At 44.6% G+C, this 22615-nt stretch overlaps 1 protein-coding gene across 2 annotated transcripts in view; it reads right to left on the bottom strand.

Moving 5' to 3' along the window:
- The window catches only part of SAMD12 (sterile alpha motif domain containing 12), a 402216-nt gene that overhangs the window by 151926 nt on the left and 227675 nt on the right, over positions 1–22615 (bottom strand). The window contains exon 6 of one of the 2 annotated variants that reach the window (XM_069957167.1): positions 2092–2170. The exons of the other annotated variant lie outside the window; for it this stretch is intronic. Coding sequence (XP_069813268.1) covers positions 2130–2170 — 41 coding nt within the window. The 3' untranslated portion in view covers positions 2092–2129. Of the gene's footprint in view, positions 1–2091; positions 2171–22615 lie in introns of those variants that run through there. 2 annotated transcript variants of the gene reach the window in all.

Here is a 22615-nt window from a genome sequence, read left to right as displayed (position 1 = left end):
TGATGATGACTTGTGACACACAGCTCTGCTACATGGAGATGACCTGTGACACACAGCTCTGCTACATGGAGATGACCTGTGACACACAGCTCTGCTACATGGAGATGACCTGTGACACACAGCTCTGCTACATGGAGATGACCTGTGACACACAGCTCTGCTACATGGAGATGACCTGTGACACACAGCTCTGCTACATGGAGATGACCTGTGACACACAGCTCTGCTACATGGAGATGACCTGTGACACACAGCTCTGCTACATGGAGATGACCTGTGACACACAGCTCTGCTACATGGAGATGACCTGTGACACACAGCTCTGCTACATGGAGATGACCTGTGACACACAGCTCTGCTACATGGAGATGACCTGTGACACACAGCTCTGCTACATGGAGATGACCTGTGACACACAGCTCTGCTACATGGAGATGACCTTTGCCACATTAAGCCCATGTAGCTCATATATATATATATATATATATTCTTTGCATTATTATTATTATTATTATTATTATTTCCCCTTGAAAATGTCAGCCAGTATTACACAATGAGATGTTGCCGATTGCTTCTACAAGATCTAATGGAATATTCCATGATTTTCATTTTTTTTTAAATAAAATTACATAAATTTGATGTCTCAGCTGTATTTAAAGGTGCAATCCGGCCCCATAGACTTCGGCTGGTGCCAGAGGTTATAAGGATCCGTGATGCAGCCGTATGCATCAGGTCTTAGTCACCAAGACTTTTCTCTGAAGCGACGTGGCTCTGACAGATCTCCTGCTATCTGGGTATAAAGTGGCACATGCAATTATTTTCCTAAGAAAATATTAAAGATGATGATGACACGATGCCTGACAGCCGTCCGGAGACGCTACGAAGAAGACGTCTCAGCGCAGACGTCACCGAGACATTTCAGCTTAGTTTATTTTCTCCCGACGTTCAAACACAATCTCCGCAGCCTTTATATACGCTGCTTAATAATTGGCTGGAATGTTGGGGGGGGGGGGGGCGCAGAATTTATTGCTTCATGTTTTTATTAGCTAAAGAAATAATAATAATAATATAAACTATAACAAAAGATATGCACATAGGAATACGTGACACTGTTGTTTCCATTGAGAACCAAATCCTATAATATACAGTGGTGCCTTGGATTACGAGCATAATTCTATCTGGGACTCTGCTTGTAATTCAAATCACTCTTAAACCAAAGCAAAGTTTCCCATAAGAAATCAATGAAATGCAGACAATTGGTTCCACACCCCAAAAATAATAATTTTTTATTCTGAATAACATGTAAAACACCTAAAAATAAATTTTGTAACAGCAGAATATGTGATATTATAAGTTACTGTACATTATAGCAATCAGCAAGTGGTGTATGATGTATAGTAACTGTATAACCCTGATAACACAGCAGCAGTTTGTAGATACAGGATGGCGCTGCAGATCCCCATAATGCAGTAAGGTTAGAATAGAGAAGCAGGGCTGCTGTCAGAGGTCTGTGTGGTCACATGACAGCAATGAGGAAGAGGGTGTGTTCAGCATGGACCAATCAGGAAGGGAGAATCACAGAGCTGTGCAGGAGAACAGTAATAGAAACTTTATATACAGCAGTGTGTATAGCTGAGTGTGAGTGCAGGCACATTATAGCAGCAGTGTGTATAGCTGAGTATGAGTGCAGGCACATTATAGCAGCAGTGTGTATAGCTGAGTGTGAGTGAAGGCACATTATTGCAGCAGTGTGTATAGCTGAGTGTGCAGGCACACTATAGCAGCCCCAGCCTGAAGTGGATCTGCTATGATTTGGAAGGTGAGGGAGACTTCCTGGGTTGGAGTAAAGGGCTGTAGACCCCGCTATGCAGACCATGCCCCTCCCCCACTCCCCCTTCCACCCAGTACAGGGAGCTCTTAAAGCAAAGCAATGCTCAACCAAGTTACAATTTTGAAAAACTGTGAGCTCTTCTAGCAAAATGTTCTGAATCCAGGTTACTCTTAAACCAAGGTACCATTGTAATTATCATTTTATTAAATGTCAAATACAATTGGATTCCGCAGGCACGTTGGGGCATTTTTGTCCGTTTCGGCTGACATGAGGTTATGGCGGAGGAAAGTGGCGCGCTTTAATAAATCATTCCGGGTAATGGACAGCGAGGTACTTCGGCTAATGCGAAGAAGAAAGCAAAGGTAATTTTGGGAAACTGCCAGTGTCACCCAGAATAAGAAAAAAAAACACATACAATCAAGAGAGAGAAAATAATAAGAGCTCCGGTATATTAGACCGACACTGCGGCCGTCAGGAGAGACTTTTATTTTTTTCCTTCCTTTCAGAAAATCAAATCGAATGTTAAAGTAGGACACCTGTAGTGAGGCCTTTTCTTTATAACTACTGAAATAATATCATCCAGATTGCTGGAGGGAATATAAAAAAAAAAGGTCACTCTCACCCAAAAGCTGAGAATCTCAGGATTGTACTGGAGAAAAATGACTGGACAAGTTGGGGCAGCAATAGAGTCTCTATCTGTGAATGTGCAGTCTTTACATTAAAGGGGTTCTCCGTTTTGGCAAACCCTACTTGTTAGAAAGACCCCTTGACAATAAACTGATACAAATGGTCATGTATCTTTTAACACCTAGTGATATACCTGCATTAAAGAGGACATAGTGTGCAATAGGGCTTCTAACCCTTAATCTGTAAATAAAACTCTTATTTTAATCCATTGCTCCAGCGCTGAGATTTAAAAGTTTTATCCAGATTAAGAAATAAACTCAGCAACATTTGGACCCCTTTACACTCTCTTATGCTCCTGTACCTGCAAATAAATGCTCACTCTGTTTAGATTGACAGTCCAAACATTGCTAGACTTATGGGGAACACCCCATTAACTTTATCCAGCATATAGTGCTGGATAGGGATGGTCCGAACCAAATCCAAACCTGAACCCTCGGTAATGATTCCTGCTGTCTGCCCGCTCCGTGGAGCGGGCGGATCCAGCGGGAGGACCGCCTGGAAAACTGGGATACAGCCATAGCCATAGGCTGTATCCCAGCTTTCCAGGCGTTACTCCCGCTGGATCCGCCCGCTCCACGGAGCGGCCAGACAGCGGGAATCTGATGCCGAGCGTTCAGGTTCATACGAACCCGAACCTCGGCAGGTTCGGACCATCCCTAGTGCTGGAGTGACAGATTGAAATAAGAGTTATATCTCCTGATTCAGGGTAAGGGCCCTATTACACCTGCAGATTTTCTGACATATTTTTTTGAGCCAAAGCCAGGAATGGACTATAAATAGGGAACAGGTAATAAAGGAAAGACTGAGATGTCGGCTCTTTTCAAATCCATTCCTGGCTTTGGCTTAAAAAAATCTCTCAGATAATCTGTTGGTGTAATAGGGCCCTAAGAAACTCTATTGTACAGTGTATTTAGTGTAGTCAACAAAAAGCTGCTGACAAAAGTGCTTTATGTTTTCATGTTCCTAAAGCGCCACCACTGGTTAAATGAAGCATTACACATTTAAATCAACAATCAACGGCTAATATGTGTAATGCAGGGCTGGACAGGTCATCTAGAGCAAAAGATGCTAACTCTGGTCAAGAAAGAAAACTTTCTATTAGGGTATGTTAAGATTGGTATTCTAATGTGCATTTCTTTTTTAGATCATAAGAGAAACAGATCAGTGAGATGAAGTATAAGGCTCAGGAGAGGCTGCAGAACGTTCTATGTACAGCAGCATGCATGTCACAGGCAGGGTCCAAATTCTAATCTACCATAGGTGTGTGGGGGGATTGGTTGGATAATTTACAGGAAAGAAGAAGCAGCCTGGAGGAATCTTAGTCCCAGCAGAAGAATACACAGACATATCATTAATAATTCAGAAATAGAAGGTAGTGACACCAGATATCAATATAATTCATATAGGATTTTCCCTGTAGTTTCCCGGGGGGTGAGGTTCATGACGAATAAGAGATTTATTTCAATTCTACCTTATTACACTGGTGAAATAGAATTTATAGCATTATGCATATATGGCTATTTTGAGGTATATATAATTTAGTGGCTGTTTTTATTTATAAACAAGAAATTGTGGTGTTTTACTTATTTCTTTTCTCTTTTACCATGTGATATGAGTAATGTCTTAACTTTGTTCTAAGAGTCATTACCTGTGCAAATTTAAATCATGCAGGATATCAAGAGAAATAAGCATTTTTGTCTGATAAGCTATATTATAAAGTTGTAAAGTAAGCATTTTTGTCTGATAAGATACAAATATAAAATAAAATATATAATGGGGGAAAGTTTTCTGGTTGAACCACAGACTCTGTAAAGCAGTTAGTCCAGATCACCAACCCTGATGTCAGGTGCAATAAAGCACTTCCTACATACTTGTATGAATATGGTCTTACTCAGAGGACCCCAAATTTGACCTTTAAGATAAAGTTATGATTTTGGACTTCATAGTCCTGGTTAAGATGAGTCTTAAACTGGTCGGTTATTTCAATCTGCTTATCCATAATCATACGATGATCTGTTTTCACGAAGCAAAAGCCTGGTACAAAAATAGCCATATACCATTATTTCTCCTCCAGGATTTTACAAGTTAGAGCTGTCTATGGCGTCCATCAAATCAAAATTCATCTACCAGACCGGCAGATAGTGAAATGTGATTCATCACTCCAGAGAATGCATTTCCATTGCTCCAGAATCCTGTCTAGACCTGCGTTACACCACTCTAGCCAACACTTGATATTGCTCGTATTGATTTTATGTACCTTGGGTTAGGGCTGGGCGATATGGGCAAAAAATAAAATCTCGATTTTTTAAAATTTTTTGACGATTCTCGATTTAAATCTCGATTTTTTTTTTTCCTTTTTTGCTAAATAAACAGAACATTTTCTCCCTGCAGCATCAGATACTATTTTAATATTTTAGACAACAACTGTATTGATTTCCAGTGTAACAGAGGCCCCATATAGTATAGGAAATCATGTTTGTGCCTCCATCTACGTAGGGTGTAGTAGTGGAGGTATAGTGGATAGGGGGTGTAGGAGTGGAGGTATAGTGGATAGGGGGTGTAGGAGTGGAGGTATAGTGGATAAGGGGTGTAGTAGTACAGGTATAGATGAGGGGTGACTGGGGTAAAACTGAAGGGGACTGGGGTGACACTAAAGGGGACTGGGGTGACACTAAAGGGGACTGGGGGACACTAAAGGGGACTGGGGGACACTAAAGGGGACTGGGGGACACTAAAGGGGACACTAAAGGGGACTGGGGGACACTAAAGGGGACTGGGGTGACCCTGGGGGACTGGAGGGACAATGGGGGACACTAAAGGGGACTGGGGTGACACTGGGGGACACTAAAGGGGACTGGGGTGACACTGGGGGACACTAAAGGGGACTGGGGTGACACTAAAGGGGACTGGGGTGACACTAAAGGGGACTGGGGTGACACTGGGGGACTGGAGGGACAATGGGGGACACTAAAGGGGACACTGAGGGGACTGGGGGGACACTGAGGGGACTGGGGGGACACTGAGGGGACTGGGGGGGACACTGAGGGGACTGGAGGGACAATGGGGGACACTAAAGGGGACTGGGGGGACACTGAGGGGACTGGGGGGGACACTGAGGGAACACTGAGGGGATTGGGGGGGGGACACTGAGGGAACAATGAGGGGACTGGGGGGGACACACTGAAGGGGACTGGGGGGGGACACTGAAGGGGACTGGGGGTTGACACACTGAAGGGGACGGGGGGGGGACACTGAGGGAACAATGAGGGGACGGGGGGGACACTGAAGGGGACTGGGGTGGGACACTGAAGGGGACTGGGGTGGGACACTGAAGGGGACTGGGGGGGACACTGAAGGGGACTGGGGGGGACACTGAAGGGGACTGGGGGTTGACACACTGAAGGGGACGGGGGGGGGACACTGAGGGGACGGGGGGGACACTGAAGGGGACTGGGGTGGGACACTGAAGGGGACTGGGGGGGACACTGAAGGGGACTGGGGGTTGACACACTGAAGGGGACGGGGGGGGGGACACTGAGGGAACAATGAGGGGATGGGGGGGACACTGAAGGGGACTGGGGGGGGACACTGAGGGAACAATGAGGGGATTGGGGGGACACTGAGGGGACTGGGGGGTGACTGGTGCAGCTGGAGGTGATTGGAGCAGGAGGGCACATACACCTCCTCCTCCTCTCACCTCCACACACACGCTCTCCTCCCGGCCAGATATGGAGGTCCCGGGTCTGTGGAGGAGGAGGCCGCAGGGACTACAGTAGGTGGTGATCGCATAGCTGCGGGTCACGGAGCTATACAGCGGGAACGGGGGTCTGCACCGAGCCCCCCGATCCCGCTGTATAGCTCCAGGACGAGCAGCGCCGCGATCACCACCTACTGAAGTCCCTGCGGCCTCCTCCTCCACAGACCCGGGACCTCCATATCTGGCCGGGAGGGGAGTGGGACGCTCAGTGGAGGGGGCAGGGGCAGGTCAGCGGCGGCGCTGTCAGTGGCTGGAGGCCGCCGGCACTGCACCGCCCCTCTCCAGCCTGGCCACCCAGCATCTTCTCCCCGCTCACCCACACCGCCCCTCTACGGCTCTCCCGCCGGCCTGCACCGCAACCCCCCTTCTCTCAGCTCCTCCCCGGCACCGCAGCCCGAAATGATTTTTTGTGAAAATCGAATTTACGATTTTCACAAAAAATCAAATCGATTTCAACGTTCTGGACGATTAATCGAATTAATTCGATTAATCGCCCAGCCCTACCTTGGGTACATAGCAGTAGATGTCAGAAGATTTCGTGATGTTGACCAGCAATGAAACCCCAAAGATGATAGGGGCCAGGCATCGACTCCACTACTGGCACAGATGGCCGACAATGAAATATCACTCAACTCTTTTCTCTTTTTTAGTTTTTTTCTTTTTTTTTATTCATCTTGAATTTTTTATTACGTTCCAGATGAATGCTGTAAGGAATGAAGGAAAAAAGGATGAGCCGTAATGGGATGATTTGTATATGACTGGCACGGCTCAGGGGAACATCTGATGAAGTTTCCAGAGGGACAAAAATGTTCAGATGTTCCTGCGGTTTACAGAACACACAAGAAAAAGAATTGATTGTTCTATTTAAGCCTCTTGTATCCAAGTAGATTTATGGATACACACAAAGGCTGTTTATAGAAACAGGTTTGTTTTCCAGGGCTCACACGTTTCTAACAAGTTTACTCTGGATATGGAGCGCTCCGAATGCAGAGAGAAAAATTAGGGCGACTCAAGATCTTTTTTACTGCACATCTACACAACAAGTTATTCAAGGAACTCTACTGGGAAAACTGTTAAAGGGGTATTCCTATTCCATAATACTAGCTGTCTGCAGAGGCAGAGTGCCAAGTCTCCAGTTAGAATAGTGGGGCAGGTGTTGAATGTGAACAGGTGCTCTCTCTGCGAGAGGGTCAGAAACATCTGAGCTCTGTATTCTGTTTCCACAGGTCAAACCGAATGGGGTCCTGTTCTCATGAGGGGCCCCCAGTGGTTGCAAGGATTGTATTATACACATTTACTACCACTATTGCTGCAGTGTCCTCTGTTTTATACCAGATCTGCAGTATCCACACTTTTTATTACTGTATCTGGGTCATGTGACCTGATGACCCTCCATCTTCACTTTCAAATTTCAAACTTTATTCTCTTCCTTTCAAATCTGCACTCAATCCCAGGATGCGTTAGCACAGCATCACATGGGCAGCTAGAGCCAGTACCATCTCTGTCTCTGTCCTCATCTTATAAATAAGATAAACACTATAAGTAAACAGCAGGGCCGGGACAAAGAGTAGGCAGGGGTAGGCGATGGCCTAGGGCGCCAAACGTCAGGGGGCGCCATCTGGATGGGTAAGTAATTTATTTACCCATCCATCCTACCCCCGCTCGCTCCCTGCCTGTCTGCCGGCCCGCCCTGCACTGTAACTGTTACATACAGCAGCAGGAATAGAGTGTCCAGGAGGTGTAAAGGACCTTTGATGACATCATGCCCATGTGACCAGTGTGGGAGGAGCTATCTTCCTTTGCTAGGCTCTATGAGGCAGCTAGTTTCCTAGGCTGTTTATGAGGCAGTGAGGGCAGTGTATAAGATCAGCAGGAGGTAAGCCACACTGAGGGCACTGGTCAGCAGGGGGAGGGGGAGGGGGAGGGTGTGCATAGATATGAGATGTTCTGCAGGGGTGTGTGTGTGTGTGTGCATAGATATGAGATGTTCTGCAGGGGGGGGGGTGCATAGATATGAGATGTTCTGCAGGGGTGTGTGGGTGCATAAATATGAGATGTTCTGCAGGGGGCGGGTGCATAGATATGAGATGTTCTGCAGGTCAGGGGTGTGTGGGTGCATAGATATGAGATGTTCTGCAGGTCAGGGGTGTGTGGGTGCATATATGTGAGATGTTCTGCAGGTCAGGGGTGTGTGGGTGCATAGATATGAGATGTTCTGCAGGTCAGGGGTGTGTGGGTGCATAGATATGAGATGTTCTGCAGGTCAGGGGTGTGTGGGTGCATATATGTGAGATGTTCTGCAGGTCAGGGGTGTGTGGGTGCATAGATATGAGATGTTCTGCAGGTCAGGGGTGTGTGGTTGCATAGATATGAGATGTTCTGCAGGTCAGGGGTGTGTGGGTGCATAGATATGAGATGTTCTGCAGGTCAGGGGTGTGTGGGTGCATAGATATGAGATGTTCTGCAGGTCAGGGGTGTGTGGGTGCATAGATATGAGATGTTCTGCAGGGTCAGGGGTGTGTGGGTGCACTGTTATGTGATGCTCTGCAGGGTCAGGGGTGTGTTGGTGCACTGTTATGCGATGGGGAGAGCGGCCTCTTGTGACCGCAGGTAACTCTGCCACAAGAGTGCAGTGAAGAGAAGACGCATGGCCCAGGTGAGTATAAGTGGGTTTTTTTTGTCTGTTTTGGAGAATTACTGTTATATGGGAAGGGTTAGGGAGCACACAGGGGTCTATATATAACTGGAAGAGCACACAGGGGTCTATATATAACTGGAAGAGCACACAGGGGTCTATATATAACTGGAGGAGCACACAGGGGTCTATATATAACTGGAGGAGCACACAGGGGGTCTATGTATAACTGGGGGCAGCACACAGGGGGTCTATGTATAACTGGGGGCAGCACACAGGGGATTTATATATATAACTGGGGGAGCACACAGGGTCTATATACCTCTGGGAGAGCACACAGGGGTTCTATATACTTCTGGGGAGCACACAGGGGGTCTATATACTTCTGGGGGAGCACACAGGAGATCTATATATTTATGGGGGAGCACTCAGGGGGTCTATATATTTCTGGGGGCAGCACACAGCAGTCTATACTATATTGGGGCTGCACAGAGGGGCTTTACTACAATACTGGGGCACAGGGACACCTTAAAACTATGGGGGCACAGAGGAGTGTAACTACTATATAGGGGTACAGAGGGGGCTAACTACTGTATGTGTTGGAGCCTAAAATGTTTCTCTGACAGATTCTGGAGAGAAGATTCACAGCCAGAAGACGACTTCTAGGTGGCCCAGGCTGGATGGAGGGAAAAAGAAAATGTGACAGATCGGAGAAGACGCCCCATGTGAGTCACTGGATGTAACTGCTCAGTTATAGGGTTGTAGTGATAGGGGTCATGGTGTGGCGGTATTATGGAATGGTATCATTGCGGATATCTTTCTGTTCTGTTCAGTGCAGTTTTCATGTAATATGTAATCACTGTATGGTGGAAATAGTGTTATAAGGTAACTACTGTATGTATTGGGGCTCTTAATACAGTGTGGGGGTACATTCAGGGCATTATACTGTGTGGGGAGCACCAATTCTAATGTGGGGGGGGGGGCGCCATTTGCCTTCTCTGCCTAGGGCACCAAAACTCCTTGTCCCGGCCCTGGTAAACAGTAAAGGGGAACTGAACTTTCATCAGATCCATTAAATGGCTATGTTCCCATTTCGGGAACCTGATCATTATTCGCAGATGTAATTATAGTGACATGCAGCTTCATCATACAGGAGGAACTACTGGCTGAGATGGTGACCCCACTGAGAGCACAGAAACTCATGTAATTTCCATGAGTTCACCATAAGATCACATGACCAAACTGATCCCAGGAATTTTCAAAACTAAATGAGGTAATACTAGCAGAAATATGAATTGGTTGACTAGCTGCATAATAAATAATAATAAATAAAAAAAAATTGGGAGTTTTTCTTTAAAGGAGAAGTCCGGCGAAAATCTTTATTAAAGTATTGTATTGCCCCCCAAAAGTTATACAAATTACCAATATACACTTATTACAGGAAATGCTTATAAAGTGCTTTTTTCCCTGCACTTACTACTGCATCAAGGCTTCACTTCCTGGATAACATGGTGATGTCACTTCCTAGATAACATGGTGATGTCACGACCCGACTCCCAGAGCTGTGCGGGCTGTGGCTGCTGGAGAAGATTATGGCAGGGGGGTGCTCAGTGTCCCTCCAGTGTCCTGTGTCCCTCAGTGTCCCCCTGCCATCATCCTCTCCAGCAGCCACAGCTCGCACAGTTTTGGGAGTCGGGGCGTGACATCACTATTTTATCCAGGAAGTGACATTACCATGTTATCCAGGAAGTGCCATCACTATTTTATTTAGGAAGTGACATCACCATGTTATCCAGGAAGTGCCATCACTATTTTATTCAGGAAGTGACATCACCATGTTATCCAGGAAGTGCCATCACTATTTTATTTAGGAAGTGACATTACCATGTTATCCAGGAAGTGACATCACCATGTTATCCAGGAAGTGCCATCACTATTTTATTCAGGAAGTGACACCCCCATTTTATCCAGGAAGTGACATAACCATTTTATCCAGGAAGTGAAGCCTTGATGCAGTAGTAAATGCAGGGAAAAAAACACTTTATAAGCATTTCCTGTAATAAGTGTATATTGAGGGTGTGTATAACCTTTGGGGGGCAATACAATACTTTGATAAAATTTTTCGCTGGACTACTCCTTTAAGAAACAGCCGCTACAGTGTGTGCCTGCCTAGGTTTTTTAGGGGTTTTATCATTGTGAAAATCCCTATGCCCCAGTAATGGCATAACTATGGAGGGAAACAATGGGAAAGAATAGAGGATTTCTGCCTGCACTAACTACCTGCTGAATTATTGAAACCCAAATTATAAAACGTCTTGGTTCAGGTTATAAGAAATGCCTGGTACCAGAATGGTAATGAAAACTTCCTGGGCGCAATCACTCACAATCCCATCGTCTCATTTGCAGGGAGAGAGGTCAGGCAGCATTTTATAATATTAGATTGGCTGTGGATTGTACCGCCTGTTATTGTCTGTCATCATTTGGCTGGAGGCTGAGTAAGGCAGAGGTTAATAATATCAGCCACAATGCCGTAGCCTTCGGCGGCTTCTTATGAGAATATATAACAGCAGTAAATGGATCAGTCGGAAAATTTGTAACTAATGATTTACATTTTCATTTTAGACTCTGGAAGTTATGGCTGGAATAAATGTGTTTCTGGCCATATTCTTTATTTAGCAAATTTTCAATATAATACAATATAAAGTAAGCAACGGGAAAGGGGGGAGGGGGTATTATGGGAATAGGAAAATAAAGCTCAGAGGAGGATAGCCAGATTAACAGACAGGTCCTTGCTAGATTAGGATGACACCTCTACAATACAAGGGTAAGTGAGGAGCTGTAACCTAATGGGCAACCCCAAAAATGTTATGTAATAAAACTCCCAAATATCTCAAATATTTTTATTTATTTTTTTATTAAAGGGGTATGCCGGAGAACAAATAGTCTTAGAATCACCTAATCACCTAATTTAGAACGGTATGTAATTGACGGGACTACAGACCTTTACATACTTGGCCAAAACCAATAAAAATATATATATTATTTGATGGGTTTGTGTGACGGGCCAAGAGATGCGGCAATCCAGGGGGGCTAAGGTTGGAAGCACCACATGGGCACTTAGCTAGACTGCTGACTTGTCCGATACCTCAATACACTTGTATAGCAGCAGAAAAGAACAGCAGCCCAGCGTGAATAGGATTAGTCCCTCCACCTGGTGCTCTAGACAGGAAGGCTAGGTAGTCAGGAGATAGAAAGAGAAAAAAGTTTAGCCCTGCACATGGACCCTGGCCACTTGGCCAGTCCCAGAGAAGTTTTTCATCAGGCTCTCTGTAGGGTTGTCTCTCATACACAATTCAATAAGCAACTGACTGACTACTACTCACTGACCTAGTCCAATATCCTTGGCTAAAGGGGGGAATCTGATTGGGCAGAAGACAAAATAACCCTCTCTGATAGGGTAGCTGAGGTAGCTAGCTTAGGGACTGGAAAGGGAACAGATCACCAGACAGTGACAAGAATATACATAATCACTAGAGACATCAGATAACCCTTATATACTTCTGGACTATCAGCCATGAAAAGAACGATGACATCTGATGGCGGGAGTTGCTCACTACTGACCTCAGTCTCAGAGCTTACACATATACATCGTAGCGACCTATACTTGGTAGAAAGAACATGGACCCCACTCTGGGACACTGCTTTGATTTTTTATTTAATTTTTTGTTTATATATCACTGCGGTATTAAAATTTAAAAATACTTTATTAGATATACATTACAATGGGGGAGATTTATCAAACATGGTGTAAAGTGAAACTGGCTCAGTTGCCCCTAGCAACCAATCAGATTCCACCTTTCATTTTCCAAAGAGTCTGTGAGGAATGAAAGGTGGAATCTGACTGGTTGCTAGGGGTAACTGAACCAGTTTTAGTTTACACCATGTTTGATAAATCTCCCCCAATATGTCTATTGTGTCAATGTGTCTATTGTTCAATAGCTTTGTACGAATCCCGCTTCGCTCATCTCTAATAACAACCTCCTTAGTTTGGAATTAAGGAATGGAGATGGGTGGAGTGGGATGGCGCCCCGAGGTGTTGAGAGAGGATAGGGGGGAGAAGGAGAGAGGGAGGTCAGGATATACTCTACCCTGGATTATGGAGGGTGTCCAGGCCAGGCTTTTCCAGGTCTGCCTTCTGGTAAGGCGTTGCTGTGGAGGGAAGGGGAGAGATGGGCAAGGTGTGTTTTTGGATTGAGAATTCAATAGAGCTTAAGCCTTATCTCCTACCTAAGTGGTTAATATATGGTGGTAAATGTAAATAGTCACAACGAAAAACCCTGTTGGAAATTTTAAATTGTTTGTTATATGTGGTATGTTTAATAAAAAGAAGGAATATAAAAAAAAAAAATAACAACCTCCCGCGGTGCCAAGTTGTAAGGAACGGATCATGGGTAGTTATGACATTAGGCTTTCAGGTCTTCCATATACCTTAGATTTTCTACTTTTTTGGGGAGAACTAAAGGTGGAGAGCTGGCAGACAGGTCCTAGCTGCATTGACCAAGTGTCTCATGATGGATGGGACGGAAAAGGCCAAAAAGAAAGGAATTGAGAAGTCTGTAAATGAACATGTCCACACGTCCCTATGGAAGAGCGTTATACAACAGCAGTGTCCCAGTATAATTGGTTATTGTAAATGGCTTACGGGAAGTGCAGCCTGTCAGAGCCATGTACTAAACAATCAAAAAGAGTTATTTGAACTGCTATACAGTTAATAGAGAAGAATGCAAATTGAGCATGCTCGATTATTCAGTATTTGAATGCTGGTGGCTGAAAAAGTTAGATGCAGCCCTAAGGAGTCCTGAAAAACATGGATACATCAATAGGCTGACAGTCTGACACAGTGCTCTCTGCTGCCACCTATGTCCAAGTCAGGAACTGTCCAGATCAGTAGAAAATCCCTCTAGAAAACTTCTCCTGTTCTGGACAGGAAATTTACAAATATAAGATAAGATGCAATGGAAGAGAGTGGTTGAAGCTGAGAGCTTGAAACAATATGCCCAGGGTTGCCAGCACATTGCTTGAGGATCATGCGAGTGCAGTGTCCTGGAACAGAGTTTCTTCTCTTGTAGTTTCCTTCAAAGTGTATCTTTATATCTGAGTCAGTCAATATGTTATTGCCTCTGTTCTGGAAAGCTATGGTCCACTGAAAAGTGTGTGTATTGTGTCACCCCTCTCAGTGTTCAGGTCTGCTATTCCATTCATTTCTTGTATGCATGTTCAGTTATCAGTGCCTAAGGGTATTATGTCGCACCCCAGTGTTCAAGTATGGTACTTCTCATGTATATTTGGTCCAATATGTCCTAATGGTGTGATGATGCAATGGCTGGATGTCACGTGACTGCCCCAATGGTAACCCCAATGGCCATCGAGCTTTGGCTGGGGAATACCATGTGACTTCCTGTCATCCTCAGTCCTGTCTTCCACCTTCAGGGGGACAGGTTGCGTGTTGCTGCTGCTCCTGTGTCACAAGGCCGCAGCCCTGCAGTATCTGCTGCAGCATTACCAGAAGTGTTTCTGGCCGTGTTCTATTCTCAAGTCCTCAAGATTCTCATCCTAACCACAAGATCTGGGTCCTGTCTTCAGTCATTCCTCTCATCATCTTCTCTAATCATCAACAGCAAGTATTCATCTCAGTTCCATTCCGCCCAGCATCTTATCCTCAGTATCACTACTACTCCCATTATTCAGCACGCTATCATCACAGCTTATTGCAGCATCACCCATTACTCTGCCTTATCCAAGACTGCCTAATACCCGGTTGCATCTGGAGAGACTGTGTCTACGAGTTACTACCGCTATAATAAATACACAACTACCGTTGTTTCTGAACCTTGGCATTGGTGTAATTATTGGTGCCCTGACTAAGGACAACGAAGAATTGCTCGGCCTCCGCTTGGTCAGGTTCCCGGTCTACAGCTGCTATCCCTCATGCCCATACCGTGAAATACCATCAGGCAAGTGGCTAACCGGGTCCCTACCCAGTACTACCACCTACTACTACTCTCAGCGGAGTGGCCCAGCGCACGAGAGCCTCCTGTAACACAGGGCCCATGCTCATGATGGATTTTCAAGCTTATTGTCTGGTAGAAAGAACTTCAAGAGTCCAAGAAAAAAAAATATTGATAATTTTATATCACACTTGGCAGCCTTAGAAAATGAACACTGACACTCGGTGACCTGGAACACTGCTACCCTGACACCTAGAAATACCAAAAGTTTGACATCCATGGATCTTAATCAAGGCCGCAAGTTTCCTTTATTAAAGATCTCTGTCATGTTCCTCTCATATTGCACATGTTCTTCAAATGTGGGTTAAAAGTGGAAATTTTGGTGTAGACATATTGTGAGGGTTCGTGATCTCCCTGAATGAGTTTGACCGGCTGTTATTGCCGATGGAAGACACATATGGCAAAACATTTTTCTGCAGTGATTGTAACCAGGAAAATGTAGTATTATATATTGCATGGACCTCCTAAATCTGAAAGTGCCCCCCTCTCCCAAACACATACAGGAAAGTTTGCAACTCTCTTGACTCCCCAGGCTGTCCTTTTAGATAGAATATTCATGGAATTCCCTGCTCAATCCTAGAGAGAGAATGTGGCCATAAAGTTACAGTTGCACAGTCCTCTCTATACTCTCCCTGCACTCATTTCTATGATCACTCAGGGAACTGTGCGGCCATTAAGATACAGCTGCACAGTCCTCTTTATCCCCTTCTTGCATTCATCTGCATGTCATCAGGGAGAATGTTATGGTTGTATAGTTACAGCTGCACAGTCCTCTTTATCCCCTCCCTGCACTTGTCTCTATTTCATCAGGGAGAACTGTGCGTTCGTATAGTTACAGCTACACTGTCCTCTCCACCGATTCCCTGCATTTATCATTATGATCATAGATTAAATTATATGGTTGTACAGTTACAGCTGCACAGTCCTCTCTATACTATCCCAGCACTCCTTTCTATGATTATAGAGAGAACTGTGTGTCTGTACAGTTTCAGCTGCACAGTCCTCTCTATACTATCCCAGCACTCCTTTCTATGATTATAGAGAGAACTGTGTATCCGTACAGTTACAGCTGCACAGTCCTCTCTATACTATCCCAGCACTCCTTTCTATGACTATAGAGAGAACTGTGTATCCGTACAGTTACAGCTGCACAGTCCTCTCTATACTATCCCAGCACTCCTTTCTATGACTATAGAGAGAACTGTGTATCCGTACAGTTACAGCTGCACAGTCCTCTCTATCCCCTCCCTGCACTCATCTCTATGTTCGCAGAAAGGACTGTGAGGCCACTACATTACAACTGCACAGTCCTCTCTACCCACTCCCTGTACTCATCTCTATGATCTCAGAAAGAACTCTGTGGCCACTACATTACAGCTGCACAGTTCTCTCTATCTTCTCCCTGCTCTATGATCGCAGATAGAACTGTGTGGCCACTAAATCACAACTGCACAGTGCTCACTATCCCCTCCCTGCACCAGTGGCGTAGCTACCATAAAGGCAGGGAAGGCGGTTGCTATGGGGCCCGTGGAGGGAGTGGGCCCAGGGAAGATAAGAGCCTCCTGTGTCCTTTTGCTTAACCCCTTATTTACTGCAGTGTATAAGTGACCCAGTGTTCTCTAACATGCTGCAAAACAAAAAAAAGGGTTAATGCAGAAGACAATTAGCTCTCTGCCTGACTACTCTGATAACCTCTGACCTCTGTTCTCTGAGTTCCTGCAGAGGTCAGGGGTTATCAGCGCAGGAGTAGCAGAGCTAATTGTCTTCTGTATTAACCCTTTGTTTGTTTTGCAGCATGTAAGAGAACACTGGGTCACTTACACCCTGCAGTAAATAAAGGGTTAAGCAAAAGGTAGTCTGCACCTCCACCTATGTATATAACCATAGGATTCTGCCTCTGGCCACAAGATAATTTTTTTTGGCCACATCACAGAGTATATATATATATATATATATATATATATATATAATTTTTTTGGGTCGGGGAGGGGGGGGGCATACAGTTTTTTGCTATGGGGCCCCATGAATCCTAGCTACATCCCTGCCCTGCACTCATCCTTATATTCACAGAAAGAACTGTATGACTGCACAGTCCTTTTCCTCCCAAATAGCTACCGGTTGCCTGTTCCTATTTTTTTCCATCCTCATTTTAATACACAACGAGAACCTACAGATAGATGTGGGCTCCATATCCCAAGTGCTGCAATGTTACCGAACAAAGAAGTGTAAAATATACGTAAAAAGAAGTGGGACACCATAAGCGCTGGTTACCAATGGCCGGGTGTATGTGGTGTCAAGCAACACCTGAGAAGGGCCTCATTTTTATCTTTCCTATGGAGATGTATGTGAGCAATTGGAATCTATGATGTAAAGGGATGCATCGTCCTCAGAGAGCCGCGGAGCAGCTGTTTGGTCTCTACATAGAGGCAGGATGACAGATAACAGAATCCTTTTGGCACATTTGCAAACAATCTTTGCCGTCTTTGAAGTGCGGCTCTGATATGGGGTGCCCGGAAAATGCTGCACTGAAAGTGGAAACTAAAAACTATAGTCTCAGTCCATTATTCACAATTCAATTTACCATAAAAGAGTAAAAAAAGGAAACAGCTACTTACTCCAAACAGAGCGATGGCGGCGGCATGCTTCACCTCGGTAAGAAGCATGTTGGATAATCCTATTATGGAGAATATGATTTCGAATAGCTTTGATATTTTCTAGTGTGACTTTGTAAAATGGATTACTACTGGTACAGAGGTTCCTCGGTGGCCCTCATCTGCAGATACGCGACTCTACCTTTCAATGGTTTCGAATTTCTCAAATGTGCTAAATAGAAGAGAAGATGAATGGCAACAGATAGATTTTATGTTCCGAGGCCGTAAGTGTCCCAAAACGGGCGCCGAGACTTTTCATTTCTCCGGTCGGAAGAGGATCAGCTTGTTCATTCTTTGATTACAAAACCTTTTATCTCCCCTATCTCCACTTTTTTTTTTCTTCCCCTTTATATAAACATATAAAAAAAACTATAAAAACGTTAAAAAAATACAAAACAAGAATAAAATCTAGCCAATAAACAAACAAAACAAAAAAATAAATAATACGTTTTAAAAGGTGACAAATGAGCAAAACGAATCCTACAAACTGAAATTGATTACGACTGTGCAAAAAGTTTGGTTCAGTACCAAATCAAAATTTGTAAAATGGCGGAGCAAAATTTAATGCTCACCTGTCTAAGCTCCCCCAGTGTCCTCTTATAGGTCTCCGGTGTCTCCAGACGCCTCCAGTCAATCATTGACTGAGAGTAACATCCCACTCAGCCAATCACGGGCTGCGACATCATCTCAGTCAGTGACTGGCAGAGTGGGCTGGAGGCGGCTGCGGGGAGACACTGGAGACTGGAGAAGGAGGTCACAGGAGCATGGACAGGTAAGTATTGATGAGCAAACTTGCCAAACAGCATTACAACAGCTAAATGCCTGCAATAGTTTAGCTGTTTTTGTGTACTTCATTTAAGGTTTGGCTTGGACAAACCTGAACTAAACCGAACTTTTAAAAAGTCTTCTCATCTCTAGTGGCAACCAATGGCTGAACTTCTTGTTGACCAACACAAAAAGACTTAAAATGGTAATATCTCTGCAATTGCCTAACATTAACTAATGTACATCTACAGGTAGAGTTTTGGGGGGGCCAGGAGTTCCTTAACATTGTTCTAGGGTTCTTTACCCTTAGAGGGTTATTTTCTATAACTCGTAAACTCACAGTGAATTCACAAAGGATGCTTACTCATCTTGGTGCTGCAATGCCCACTGCGGGGCGCAGGTTCTGTAGAACTGGGGCAGCTATTTGTTCTAGGCCCGGCCTAAAGCCCTGAAGGGTCCTAAGTTATCTATGCGCCCCATGTCTAAGTTCTCCCCACAGTCTCTCTGGCTGAGTGTATTCCTCTTTCTCTTCTCATTCTTAATCTTAGAATAGAAAAGGATAGATCTTTGGGATACAATGCAATCTCCTTCAAAGCTATTAAGCCCTAAGCTGTTATTTTTATCTAGTTTTGGAAAGAGTGAGAAAGTCTATAGTGAGGGAGAGAGAGAAGCAGACAATTCAACGTCCTCTCTCTCTCACTACAGAGGCGGAGCTACAGCAAACTCCTCCTACATTCCAGAATGTTCCAATTAAAAGTATATGGGCCTAGTGTATAGGTTCCCTCCTTACTCACAGCCAAGAAGATATAAACATGTCATTAGAGTGATGTAGAACATTAGGAATATAGCATAAAAGCACCATCACAGCCAACAAGTCCTGAAGGGTGAACAGTGGGACGCTGTAGCTTTAAGTAGCATCAGAATTTCCAATTACATCTTGTGTAGGGATTTCTGCTGACCGGCCCTCAGCCTCCTTATAAGCATCATTACCTCTTCTCATATTTAGAATTTAACAATGTAACAATCCTGTGTTCTTAATGTCTCCAATGAGTTTTCACAATGAGTTGTTTTTTTTTTCTTTTTGCTGTTTTCTGCTTTTTTAAACTACAAAACAAGTGAGCAAACAAAGAGCATTTAGCAATTTACTTCTTGACAGGACGGGAAGAGTAAATTATTGACTTGGTGCCGTTGTATCTCTCGCAGCATTTTGCAGACTTGTGTTCTTTAAATCCCTGCTGATCTGCCAATAATTTCACTTTATGGAAAATGAGGACAAAAAATATAAATAGACAAAGTTTTATCGACTTCCGGTGAGTGAGGATGATGTGACATGTTAAGCTTAGTTTTATGGCATACTAGTATAATGTTCTTATTATAAAAACTGGGAGACATGGTGGGTAAGGTAATGGATGGGAGAACAGCATTGGCTGGGTCCTGGTGCCCGCCATGTAGGAGGTCATTGGAATCTGATAATGGATATCTGATAATCTGACATGTTGCGGATTGTGGTATTGGAACACCCTTGTTTGTTGTCTACTAATCAACAACTTAAAGAGGACCTGTCACCCCCCCATGCCGGGATGACAGGCTCCCAACCCCCAGCTAGATCCACTTATACTGACCACATCTCACCGAGTCCCACTCCCGGAGCCGGTCCCGGGATGGAGATATCCTGGTCAGAAGCCGGCGCACGCACTGTGGAGATAGTTCCGGCGTCCATAGAGAATGAATGGAGCCGGACTCATTTCTGCAGCGCGCGCACGGCTCCATTCATTCTCTATGGACGCTGGACATATCTCTCCATAGCGCGCACGCCGGCTTCTGCTCATCTCTAAATATAACCTCATCCGACAAGTGGTGCTGCGCAGGGTAATAAAACAAGATTATAGAGCACCTGTTGACTAAAATATTAGTAAAACGGATTGGCTACACGTGAACTCTGTAGGGGTCTCACCTCTTGAATCAAAAGAAGAGGGGGGCCTATGGTCTTTACTATTAAATGGAGTGAGTGCTGTTGCTCCATTCAACTCTATGGGCAGGACAAAGGCCATCCATCGAGTTGAATGGCATTACCTCAGGCCAATCAAGTCTTTCTGTAAAGAAAATTGCCCCCTTTGCCCGATACAAGCCACGGTATATAAAATAAGATAGATTTATCAAACATGGTGTAAAGTGAAACTGGCTCAACCCAAGCAACCAATCAGATTCCACCTTTCATTCCTCACAGACTCTTTGGAAAATGAAAGGTGGAATCTGATTGGTTGCTAGGGGCAACTGAGCCAGTTTCACTTTACACCATGTTTGATAAATCTCCCCCTATGTGTCTATTTAGATGCACAGATAGGAGAAGGTGTCGGAGTGAAGCTCTACTCAGGTGTTGCACTTAGTGAGTGCACCTTGACGCGATATGGAGTCCTGCTTCTCCCACTTATTCCATCCATGGGGACGACTGCTTTATTCCCTCAATCCTTTGCTATAAGTTTTATACCCGCTCTACCAGACTAATCCGTAACAATTGTTTTCTTGTGGCAAAGTCATTTCGCTTTCTGTGAACTCCGCTCGGCGTTTAACAATAATTATAGATGGTAGCGATCAGGAGTGGGAGCACAATGTGGCATTGTATGTGAGAGGGGTTCGGGGAAGGCAGACAAGAGGCTTTATTCTAGGATCCAATTACATTGTATTGTAGCCGCATTTATTTACATACAAGGCAGATTGCAATTGTACAACTAGGCAGATTAGTCAGGGCAAACTCTTCATTGACTTTGCAGGCGGCAACAATCGCTGACTCTGCGGATACACCGGAGACAAAGCTGCTCATAGACGGAAAATGACTGTACTTAACCCTTTAAGGACATGGCCCATTTTCGTTTTTACGTTTTTGGTTTTTCCTCCTTGTGTTTAAAAGGTCATAGCACTTGCATTTTTCCACCTAGAAACCCACATGACCCCTTATTTTTTGCGTCACTAATTGTACTTTGCAATTACAGGCTGAATTTTTGCATAAAGTACACTGCGAAACCAGAAAAAAAATTCAAAGTGTGGTGAAATTGAAAAAAAAAAACGCATTTCTTTTATTTGGGGGAAATGTGTTTTTACGCCATTCACCCTGGGGTAAAACTGACTTGTTATGCATGTTCTTCAAGTCGTTACGATTAAAACGATATATAACATGTATAACTTATATTGTATCTGATGGCCTGTAAAAAATTCAAACCGTTGTTAACCAATATACGTTCCTTAAAATCGCTCCATTCCCAGGCTTATAGCGCTTTTATCCTTTGGTCTATGGGGCTGTGCGAGGTGTCATTTTTTGCGCCATGATTTGATCTTTCTATCGGTACCTTGATTGCCCATATACGTCTTTTTGATCGCTTTTTATTACATTTTTTCTGGATTTGATGCGACCAAAAATGCGCAATTTTGCACTTTGGGATTTTTTTGCGCTGACGCCGTTTACCGTACAAGATCAGGAATGTGATTAATTAATAGTTCGGGCGATTACGCACGCGGCGATAGCAAACATGTTTATTTATTTATTTATTTGTTTACTTTTATTTAAAACCTGGGAAAAGGGGGGTGATTCAGACTTTTATTGGGGGAGGGGGCTTTTTACTATTAACAACACTTTTTTTTTTTTTTTTTTACACATATACTAGAAGCCCCCCTGGGGGACTTCTAGTATATACACTGTGATCTCTCATTGAGATCTCTGCAGCATAGATATGCTGCAGAGATCCATGAGATCGTCACTCGTTTGCTTTCGGCTGCTGCAGCCGAAAACGAACGAGTGCCGAGCCGAGGACGGCGCCATCTTGGACGCGTCCCCGGCCGGCATCAGTAACGGAGATCGCTCCTCCGGGACAAGGTCCCGGAGGAGCGATCTCCCCCACTAGACACCAGGGAAACGTTGCCTCCGGTAATCGGAGGCAGTTGTCAACTTTGACAGCTGCCTCCGATTAGCTAATTAGCGGGCACGGCGATCAGACCGTGCCCGCTAATAGCGGCGGTCCCGGGCTACACGCGGCACCCGGGATCGCGGCACTTCAAAGCGGGGCCGCCGCGCGGCCCCGCTTTGAAGTGCAAGTGAGGACATAGGACAAACAAGCTCAAATTTTAACTCAGATTCCTTTTATACATATATTGTCCAACAGGATAATGTTTCTCCTTAAAGGGGTACTCCAGAGGAGAAAAAAAAATCAACTTACAGTATGTCAGAAA

The sequence above is a fragment of the Dendropsophus ebraccatus genome, chromosome 2, assembly GCF_027789765.1.
Source record: "Dendropsophus ebraccatus isolate aDenEbr1 chromosome 2, aDenEbr1.pat, whole genome shotgun sequence".
Classification (NCBI taxonomy): Eukaryota; Metazoa; Chordata; class Amphibia; order Anura; family Hylidae; genus Dendropsophus; species Dendropsophus ebraccatus.
Note: the sequence above shows the minus strand (reverse complement) of the source record. Positions and strands in the feature narration are given on the sequence as shown.